This window comes from Trichophyton verrucosum, assembly GCF_000151505.1.
Source record: "Trichophyton verrucosum HKI 0517 chromosome Unknown contig00121_1.f1.exp, whole genome shotgun sequence".
Taxonomy (NCBI): Eukaryota; Fungi; Ascomycota; class Eurotiomycetes; order Onygenales; family Arthrodermataceae; genus Trichophyton; species Trichophyton verrucosum.
The window spans coordinates 24,677-34,850 of NW_003315555.1; the positions used below are offsets into that span (position 1 = coordinate 24,677).

Genomic DNA, 10,174 nt, shown 5'->3' on the forward strand with positions numbered 1-10,174 from the left:
TAAGGCAAGCTTTTTAGCATGATGAATTATATTATCGGAGAGAGACTAGTCAAGGTCGGAAAAGAACTTGTAGTTGAAGGACTCGCTGGCGTCGTTGAAGCGCCTCTGTCTGTCCATCTCATGCACCAGCTGCAGATCTTCGGCTTTGAGCTCAAAATCAGCCTGGAAGTTGTCCTTGATGCGCTGCTCCGTCTTTGACTTGACCAGCACCGAGTGGCCTTCATTGATACCCCATGCTACCCAGCCCGTTAGTGGATTAACTACTTTTAATTGAAAGTGCGTAAGATCACCACTTACCAAGAGCAACTTGAGCAGGGGACTTGTTGTACTTCTTGCCAATGGCCGTGAGGGCAGGGGCCTCGAGCAACTTGCCGTCCTGCTTGTATGACTCGTTCTGATTACCTAGAGACGAGTAGTGCGTGATGTGGATACCCTTGGTCTTCAGGAAGGTGACAAAAGACGGCTGCTGGAGCCAAGGGTGCAGCTCGAGCTGGTGGACGGCTGGCACGATGCTTGTGTTTTCAAGCAGCCTCTCGGTCTCTGCCTTGGAGAAGTTGGATATACCAATGGCTTTGGTCTTGCCGGCCATGGCCAACTTCTCCATCGCCTTGTAGGTCTGTGGACATCAGGTATTAATAACTTTACTAATTCACGGACAAATGAATGAGGTACAAGGACGTACGTCTACATAGTCGATATCGACCACCTTCATCTTGCCAGAGCTGTCTTTGGGGAAGGCCTCGTCTCCTGGTGCAAAGGCGACGGGCCAGTGCATCAGATATAGATCGAGATAGCTGATGCCCAGGTTCTTCAAGCTGTCGTCAAGTGCCTTCTCGACGTCTTCAGGCTTGTGCTTGTTGTTCCACAGCTTGCTGGTGATGAAAAGCTCTTCTCGGGGGATGCCGGACTTCTTGATGGCTTTGCCAACTGCAGCCTCTGTGCCGTATCTACCATTGATATCTGGTATTAGCTATCAATTACTTTAAAACCTTTCAATGAAGGGGAAGGATAACACACATGGCAGCGGTGTCTATATGACGGTATCCCGCCTGCAGTGCGGCCAGGACGGCCCCCTCCTGCGCCTGTTCATCCTGCCAGGTCCCGAACCCGATGGCTGGGATCTCGGCGCCTGTGTTCAGCTTGAATTTGGTATTGCGAGGAGGCATGACGGCGGTAACTTCACTCAACAACAGTACCGTTCAAATAAGTAGATGTGACGGTGGTGATTGATCGAGTCGACATCTCTTCCATCGACAGCTGTTAAATATCTACATCTATCAAACTACGGTTCAACAACGTCAATTCTTCCAACGTGACGTCACAAAATGTCCTTGCTTGAAGCAACTTTTGACCGGGAATTATCTACCTCAACAAACAACCTAGGCTTCAGCAATCCTCGGAGTATCTTATCCTCCAGGCTGCCCCATGTCTGTTGGGTGCTTATTTACACTGTTCGAGAAGCGGCTTAAGCTGTCCCCATATATCAGCCAGGGGTCTCCGACATCTGCCCTACTAACTGACTAGTTGACCAGCTGAAACATAGGGCCCAGTCTAGCTGATCACCTCCGTCTCATCTTCTCCCAGGCCCCAGCCAACGTTTAAATAGCCTAATCTGGCTGATTCTATTTTCAGGTCGAGAGACATCAGACGTCTCTCACCCTCCACCATTACGACGAAGGACGACAGCTCTAAAAATGGCCAGGACGTCGTCTCCATCTCCAACTGCCATAAGGCATGGTGTGTGTGCCCTGCCACATCCACGTCAGCAGCGCCAGCAGCCATGCATACAGTTATCATGATGAAGGGGGGAGAGACTCGACCTCTGCGCTCGCTGCATCCAAAAAAAGAGACCAGGAAAAAAGCAAAGCCGACAGACGCGGGGAGGCTGAGCAGGCTCGTAAAAACGGTACCAGCTCACTCGCTGCTGGGCCGGCGTCATGGTGAACGTGGCTGAAGCAGCCTGTCGCATGTCGCATCGTCCTCGACGCCCCCCCTGTCGCTCTCCACACGCAGACCGCAGGGCCCCAGCTAACAAAGTCAAAGTGCGAGGTCCTTTAATCCCAAATGAGGTATTTCGGGTAGACGAGCCCCCTAATCTCAGGGCTTATAAGTACCCTATCGCAGCCCGCTGATGTTCCTCGAGATTTCTCCCAGCATCAACCAGCAAACGCTTACAACACTATATTCTCGAACACAAGATACCACTGTCTACCAACAAATCCACCAATCTTCTTCCAACCGTCAAGATGCAGTTCAAGACTCTCTCCATCCTCCTCCTCTCTGCTTCCGCAGTTATCGCTGCCCCACAGGAGGAGAAGCGCGATATCATTGACCAAGCGTATGTCTCCTTTTCCCTACCCAATACATGAATGGGAATCTACTCCAAGTATAGATATACTAACATATTCCAGCACCTCTGGCATTGGCGGCATTGGCTCTGACATCGGCGACATCGCTACCGACATTGGCAACATCGGCAAGAGTCTTACTGCTCTCTTCCCATCTGCCACCGCCATCCCAGCCTCCGTCTGGAGCAGCTTGACAGACGCTTCCCACATCAAGTCCTTCGGCTCTTCCCTCCACAGCGCCATCTCAGACCACCACGCTCCCGCATGGTTCTCCAACCTACCTGCCTCTGCCCAGAGCGCAGTCAGCAGCGCCGCCGCCGGCATCACCAGTGAAATCGGTGAGCACTTCCCCAGCGCTACCGGCACTCCTGGCGCAACTCCTACCACTGGCGGAGGCTCCCACCAGACCAACACCCCCAACGCTGCTCCCCGCGCCACCGCTCTCGCTGCCAGCATCGCCGGAGCTGCTGGTCTTCTTGGTCTCGCAGTCGCCTTGTAAATAGGCTTTTCGCTTCTTGTTTCTTCTTTTTTTTCTTCTTCATATATAAATTTACTTTTCAAGACCGAGTTTTGGCTTCTGGAGTTGGTCGTCCAGCCTGTTGTATTATAAGTTGGGATGCCTGGCATGTCTTCTAATATGAATATACCACCTTTTCGCTTCGTTACGTATATATATCGTTTCTCCATCTTCCCCAGCTTCTTCTCCCTGCGCTATAATTTCCCCCTTTATATCCATGTTCTTCTGCCAAGACAAGGAATTTTTTCCGGTCAGGGGTATCACGTGAACTGCGCTTTCTGCCTTTCCCGCGCGCCGAAGAGTGCAAAGCCGCCCACAAATAAAAACCGGCAAAGTTTTTTGTTTCTTCGTTTTTCTTCTTCGTCAACATCAACATCAGCGCAGCAACAGCAACTGCTGATCATTTCTTTTCATTTCTCTTACCAGGCCAATTGGCTTGTTTCGAGGTTAATGATGGGTAAGCCATTCTATTCTCCTTTGCATGCACCGTTCTCCCGTGCAGGCTTTACCCTGATGAACAAAAATTTCCTCTTGAACAATCCAAATCCGACAATTCATGACGGATATACTTGGTTTCCATCCTCTGATACAAGTTGCCATGGGAGATGTGCTTGCACTCTATCGTACTGCAATTGAGTACTAACATGTCGTCCTTAGAGCTTTTGCTACCGTCTTACCTTGGAATCCAAGCTATTCAATGAATGAATTATTCAAAAGGTGTGTATTAATTGATTGTTTATTGCTACTCCCCGCGCAACACCCCCTTTATGATGACACTATGACATGCAAAGGCATTCCTCAAGCTTAACCAATAATGTGGAATTTTGTCAGCTTCTAAGTTCAGCCTTGTCTGATTTTATTCACCTTCATATTCATAACATCTACTTCGATTCTTTAGTCAATCAGTTGCTAACAAGTCTCGAATAGGTACGCTATTTACATATCTACACATGCCCTAAAAAACAATACACCTTGCATGAGGAACATTTGAACGAACGGGCGGACAGATCGCGTCTTTTCATCGCTATCCACTACAACAGGACGTACAAACCTGTTGGGTAGTTGATGGTTAGATTGCTTGTTGAGATTTCGTCACCTGACTATATGCTACACACCTGCTTAATACCATCTTTCCTGTCACTGCGGCAGTTCAATGGCTGGAAGTGAATGCTAACATCGTTGCCGTTGATCAGGTATATATCTCTTTTTCAGTTTTATTAGCTACGTTACTGGATACATCTCTTCCATGATGAACATTATTCACACTGTTTGATCTGTGCATTAAACCGCCAGAGGTGAAACTTCTTACACTGAAAATTCTGATTTAATGAGGTATGTCTGCCATAACTTGCGCTCGAGGTATACTTGCAGTGACGCTGACTGATGGGCGGGAAGCCTGATGATAGATGATTCCATTTTATCTTTTTTTCAAGCATATATTTCTTGATTATGACGGTGTCGACAAGTACTAATGTGACCTCGTGGGATAGGTTTGATATCACACCGTAGATGTATACTGTATTTCACACAGGTTAGTCTTCTTTTTGCAATCTCCGCTTCCCATCCCAGTCCTATATTTGCCTGATGAAACAATGATTTTTCGCTGTGTTCTTTCCGAGTCTTACTTTGACGATAACACATCACCTTGGAGACCTGACCCTTGCACGAAACACCGCTTTAAACTATCCGTTGACTCTTCGGTGTTCACTGCTAACATGGGTATACTAGACATCATACTCGATACAATAGATAGTTAATAGCATTCAATATGACTACCTCTTTTTACTTGCACAAATATTAAAAGCTTCCACTCTCGTCTACTCAACGTACTTCCCGTTCTTCCTATGCCAGTCTTCCAAGCTATCTCCATACGTCTTATGCACGACCTTCTTCCCCTCCGGCCACCGCGCCCACTTCGGCTTGGAGTCAGCTAGTATGCACACCATCTCCTCTGGCTCAGGCAGCTCTGTATCAATGGCCGACGCAAACGGATGGATCAGCTCCGGCCAGCCCTTGTCATATACCCAGAGCATGGTACTGCAGTTTGAGCAGAAGCTTCGTTCGGAGCTGCACTTTTCCTCCGTCGGCTTGCCTCTGTCTTTGATAGCGTTGTATTTTCTATCGTCGTTAGCAGTAGCCCTTTAATATAGTGAGGGAGAGTGATGTACTTGATTAAATCTTTCCCCTTGGCGATGTTAAGGGAGCTGCTGATGCCGCCTAGGTTGACGCTGCCCATGTATCCGCCTACTTTGCGACAGATGCTGCATGCGCACAGCTGGTATGGGACAGGCGTGTTGGAGTCGAGGGAGAACTCGACACCGCCGCATTGGCAGCTTCCTTGAAGTTTCCTTCATCAATGCTCAGTTAGTATGTATCTTTGTATCCTTGTATTGTTGACAGGAGTGCTGCTGTACGAACATAGGCATCTTGGTTGGTCTGCGGGTAGAAGTAGATGTGTGCTGCTGGTATCTTGTTAGTGTCGAGTAGAGTAGACTGTTGGCTGAGCGAGCGGGAGAGCAGTGACTCTTTATATGCCTGTTCAAGCACCTCAAGGACAAGGATACAGTCATCTACGGCTATATTTCTTTTCCATGTTAACCATGCCCGACTCTCGTCTCTTCTACTCCGTCCATCCCATCCTCGCCTCATGTTTGCTTCCGACGTCATTTTTGCATAGTTTGGCCTGTTTGCATCGGTGGTCAGCTTTGCGCTGTTTGCACCGTTTGCATCTGTCTTTCTTCCCGTCGAGAAGAAGAAGAAGCAAAAGCGAAGTCGAAGCCATCCCAGCGAAACAGCCAGACGAAGGAAGACGATTGGATCCGCCAGTTGAGCCATAAGAGAGTGTCAAGATGAGTTTCGGAAGCCCTGGCGGCCGCGCAGTTAACATCAAGCCTACTCCGTGCGTCCCCCAAGTCTGACCTGACCGTTTGATTCTAACTGCAATTGACTAACCCATGACTCTCGAGCAGACCGGAGCGAGGCAGCTTCCCACTCGACCACGACGGTAGATCTCCTTACTCCATACACCAGTTGACATTGCATTGACTACGGGCTGTTACTAACCGCGGCACAGGAGAATGCAAGTCGATAATAGCAGGGTACTTGCAATGTCTGAAGTCAGCGCGCGGCGTCAACGACGAAGCCTGTCGAAAGCTCGCAAAGAGCTATCTAAGCTGCCGAATGGAGAAGTGCGTATCTACTCTACCTACACCTTCTAGAGAGACATTGATTGGGGTGTGGTGTTGGTGGGCTGACGAGGACAGGAATCTGATGGCACCGGACGAGTTCAAGAATCTCGGGCTGGTATTTGACGACGAGAAGCCGGGAGAGACCACGACAAGCAACGCGCACGCCCAGACAGACCCGGACAAACCGCCGTTAAGCAGTAAGAAGTAAGAAGTGAAGTGATTGGTGAAAGGTGAAAGGAGGAGAGCTGGCGAGAACAGCCATTGGTTAGGCGTTGGATGTGATACGACTGCATATGTATTAGTTAACTAAGGCATGCACTGCATTGCGGCTGATGCATCAGCTAGTTGTCTAGCTACTGCCAGCTAGCTACTACGGTTACAGCTACGACGACGGCGTTTGGATGTACAATACTGTATACATATATATATATAAGAGACTCCCACTTCAATCGTCCAGAGTGTACGGAATAAACGTTTATTGAGGCCAAGCTCGAGCTCAACCTTAGTCTGTTTAGTGAAGTTAATATACCCCGGATAAGAAGCTAGTTAATAGGTAGCCATGCGGTACCGGCGACGAGTGTACATCCCACCGACCACCATCAGCATCGCCGACTCGATGTCGTCCGTCATCCGGCCGCCAGACCCATGCCTGATCGCGATTGCGCTGGTGGTTCGATCTCGCGCCGGCCCGCGGTTCGTCTACCACTATCCTCCCAACCCGACGCTCGCCGAGTCCCCCTCGACCGCGCCGAACAAGTACGACGGCCAGCAGCAGCCCAGGGACGAGCAGGAGCACGAGCAGGCTGATCCGGACCAGGAGGTCAAGGGGACTGATTCGGGGGCGTCGGTGGACGAGGACGGGGTGACGTCGGAGGAGGAGTCGAGTGTTGTTGATCGAGGGGAGAGGGAGCGGGAGCGGGAGAGAGACCGCCGCTCACCGAGTCGGCAGCACTCGCAGTCCCACTCCCAGTCACAATCACAGTTGCAGTTACAGTCGCATGTGAGGAAGAAAGTAGCTATACAGGGCCAGGGAGCTCCGGGCGAAGAGGGGGCGGAAGACAAGAAAGGCGAAGGAAGCAGTTTGCAAGCGGACTCGTTCCTGGGGCTGGGCTACGGGGTGTGGGAGAAGTTGCTTTCGCCGTCGCCTGCGTGGCACAAGCGGCGGTTTGAAGTTGGCGTGAACGACCTGACGTTTGTGGGCTGGCCGGTGTTTGTGCGCAAGGACGGGACATGGCGGAAGCGCAGGAAGAAGCGGAAGAGCGAGAAGAGGCGAGAGGAAGACGAGAAGGAGAGGGAGAAGGAGAGGGTGAAGAAGAGCGCTGGCGTGTCTGGTCTTGGAGCCGGGCTGGTAGGAGATGGACATATACCCCTGACAGACACCGATGATGGCGAGGATGGAGGTGATGAACGGGAAGAGCGTGGAGAAGATGAAGATGGAGATGGAGAGGAGGACTGCTCTGATGAAGAACAGCTTACGATCAAGGACGGGATGACGATGTTCAATGTGGTGTTTGTGCTGAACCCGCCGGCGCTGGAGTACAATGTGCGGGTGCGCGAGATGTACGACAATGTGGTGAAGAAGTTCGGCAAGGCGCTGAAGAGCGAGCAGGCGCGGGCAAACTACGTCTGGAAAGAAGCCCAGAACATCCTGCGCATCAAAGAGAAGTGTCGTGAAGAGAGTACGTCTTCTCTCTACTCTATATAAATTATGAGTTGTTCAATGCTAATCTATGTAGGAACCTCGCTGTCCGGGCTGTATACAACGCTGTCTGCCAAATCCAGTCTTGCCCAGGCCCTCGAGACACTATATACCAACATCAGCGCCTCCAAGATCGCATCCGTCAGCCTGGGCCCGCAGACCAGCATGTCGATGCAGATACCGCCCATGACATCAACGCCCCATCTCCCTTCGCCCAACGAACCAGGCTACCCGGGTCTCTGGCTGACGACCGCCGACAGCGTCTCCTCGACCGACGAGACAGCCCACATGACCAACCCAGGCCAGTCGCAGGTAATGCTAGCCAAACACTTTGCCCTCTTGCTTCTCAGCGACGAGACAAGCATACTCAAGGACATCGAGGCGTCCAAGAGCACCATCGGCCCTCCATTAGCCCACTACATCCGCTCCAGCAAGCCTACCAAGTCCTTTGCCCAGATCTCGGCCCGCTCGCACATCCCGCTGGCCGACATCCAGATTCTGGCCAGCCATCTGGTGTACTGGCGGCGGGCCCGAGCTATACCACCGCTGAACAAGAAGGATGTATACATTGTCTCGCCGAACGCGGACATGAGCAAGCTGGGCGTGGCGAGTGCAGCGTATGAGGGGATGTTTCCTACCCTGCCGAGCCTGCCGAAGATGCTGTCTGCTCTGAGCGCGGGCAGCCCCAGGCCGTATTTCAGTTATATCCCGAGCAAGGACCATAAAGAGGCGTATTATGATATCCTGGCGTGGTTGGTGAGAGGCGGGTGGGTGACGCAGCTGAGGACGTTTGGGTGGGTGAAGGTGAGTCCGGAGGTGAAGATGGCGGTCCAAAACCAGCCTGTCAATGGACATCGAGAGCATCAAGATGAGGATGATGAAGATGAAAAAGAAGAAGATGAAGAAGATGAAGAAGAAGCTGGTCTAGCTACCCCTGTTCCTGTTCCTGTACCTGTGTCTAGGTCTACGGCTAAAACGTCGGTATCAACTTCTACGGCCTCCCTGATCCTGCGGCCTCACCGGGCCTCACCCCTCGAGTCCCGCTGGCTCGACCACATCCACAAATCGTTCCCTCTAGCAGCTGAAAATGACGATGAAGATCATGAAGAAGAAGAGAGAGAAGCAAGAGAAGAAGGAGAGAAAGAAGAGGAGGAGGAAGAAGATGTGTATGCTGCCCTTCGACGCCACTGGCCCATGCTGACCCGCTACTTTACGGGTCTGGATGCCCTGCAGAAGATCAGTGTGCGAGAAGGGCTGCCGCACCGACTGGTCTGGAGAATGCTGAACCTGCTAGATGTGAACTCGGGTGTCCTTGGAGGAGGAGGAGGAGTAGGAGGAGGAGGAGAGGCCGACGGGGTGTGGGATGAGCGGGAAAAAGTGCTTGTCACTGTCCGGCATTGGTAACACTACTGATTAACCAACCTACTGTCTGGACCATGGCTGTGATGTAACTATGTGAGCATGTATGTATGTATGATACCAATAATGTCTGAGTCTGTGTCTCGTATTCCTGTGGTTTGATATCAAAGTGACCTCAGTGGCCATTAATTAATTAACTACTAAGTCTTAAGGCTGTCTTGTCTTGCTGTCATCCACTTCCAGGTTTAGCCGTGGTCACGTGGAGGAGAAGCGAGACAGCGAGATAGAAGAGAAGAAGAAGAGAAGAAGACAGACAGTAGACAGAGAGACAGAGTAAGAGAGTAGATAGCAAGAGAGTAGACAGTAGACAGTAGACAGTAAGATAGTAAGATAGTAAGATAGTAAGATAGTAAGTGTTAGTGGTAAGTAGGAAGTGTTAGGTGGTGGCATTGGTGGGAGAAGAAGAGAGAGAGAGAGTAAGAGAGTAAGTAAGTAGATAGAGAGACTCTCTTACTGCCTGCTGTCTCTCGGCCTCGGTAGGAGAAGAAGAAGTCAAGCAGAGAGAGAGAGACAGTAGAGACAGAGAGTAGAGACAGTAGACAGTAGACATCCTCGACTTCATCCCAAGATCTTAATGACCATCTTCTTCATCTCCATTACTATCATCTTGATTATCATCATCTTCTTCTTCTTCTTCTTCTTCTGCCAGCCGAAAGAGCCGGCCAGGTCTTTTGCCCTAGCTTTAGCTCATCCAAAACTCCTCCCTCGCCTTACACTAACTAACTAAATCACTTACTCTAGCTATCTCTTCTTCTCTCTTCTTCTCTTCTTCATCCATCTTCTTCTTCTCTCTGTCTACTGTCAGTCTATCCGTCTAAAGTCCTCCCTCGGCCATCTTCCTCTTCATCCTTGTCTCTTCACGTGGGTAAGTTCTTCTTCTTCTTCTTCTTCTTCTTCTTCTTGCTGTCTTGTCTCTCTTCTTGGTCTCCTCCGCACTAAAACTTCTTCAGCTTTTTTTTTTTTTTTCTTCCTTTTTTTTTCTTTCTCTCCCTTCTGAACTTAC

At 50.4% G+C, this 10,174-nt stretch overlaps 5 protein-coding genes across 5 annotated transcripts; 2 read left to right on the forward strand and 3 right to left on the reverse strand.

Moving 5' to 3' along the window:
• Positions 1-45: 45 nt before the first annotated feature.
• On the reverse strand, positions 46-1,166 carry TRV_01564 (aldehyde reductase (AKR1), putative; the record flags this gene model as incomplete). The annotated part of the gene is made up of 4 exons (XM_003024239.1): positions 46-236; positions 298-616; positions 683-947; positions 1,018-1,166. The coding sequence occupies 4 exons, from the start codon at positions 1,164-1,166 to the stop codon at positions 46-48; spliced, it is 924 nt and encodes a 307-aa protein (XP_003024285.1).
• Positions 1,167-2,246: 1,080 nt separating this feature from the next.
• TRV_01565 (GPI anchored hypothetical protein) lies at positions 2,247-2,847 on the forward strand (the record flags this gene model as incomplete). The annotated part of the gene is made up of 2 exons (XM_003024240.1): positions 2,247-2,338; positions 2,412-2,847. 2 exons carry the CDS (start codon positions 2,247-2,249, stop codon positions 2,845-2,847), a joined length of 528 nt encoding a protein of 175 aa, XP_003024286.1.
• Positions 2,848-5,229: 2,382 nt separating this feature from the next.
• Positions 5,230-5,700, reverse strand: TRV_01566 (uncharacterized protein; the record flags this gene model as incomplete). The annotated part of the gene is made up of 1 exon (XM_003024241.1): positions 5,230-5,700. The coding sequence occupies one exon, from the start codon at positions 5,698-5,700 to the stop codon at positions 5,230-5,232; it is 471 nt and encodes a 156-aa protein (XP_003024287.1).
• A 912-nt stretch (positions 5,701-6,612) lies between these two features.
• Positions 6,613-9,156, forward strand: TRV_01567 (UPF0171 domain protein; the record flags this gene model as incomplete). Its single annotated transcript, XM_003024242.1, has 2 exons — positions 6,613-7,732; positions 7,790-9,156. 2 exons carry the CDS (start codon positions 6,613-6,615, stop codon positions 9,154-9,156), a joined length of 2,487 nt encoding a protein of 828 aa, XP_003024288.1.
• Positions 9,157-9,742: 586 nt separating this feature from the next.
• TRV_01568 (uncharacterized protein) lies at positions 9,743-10,106 on the reverse strand (the record flags this gene model as incomplete). The annotated part of the gene is made up of 3 exons (XM_003024243.1): positions 9,743-9,847; positions 9,908-9,962; positions 10,033-10,106. Coding segments are annotated over 3 exons (234 nt in total), but the record flags the coding sequence as incomplete, so codon positions are not given.
• Between the last annotated feature and the right edge of the window lie 68 nt (positions 10,107-10,174).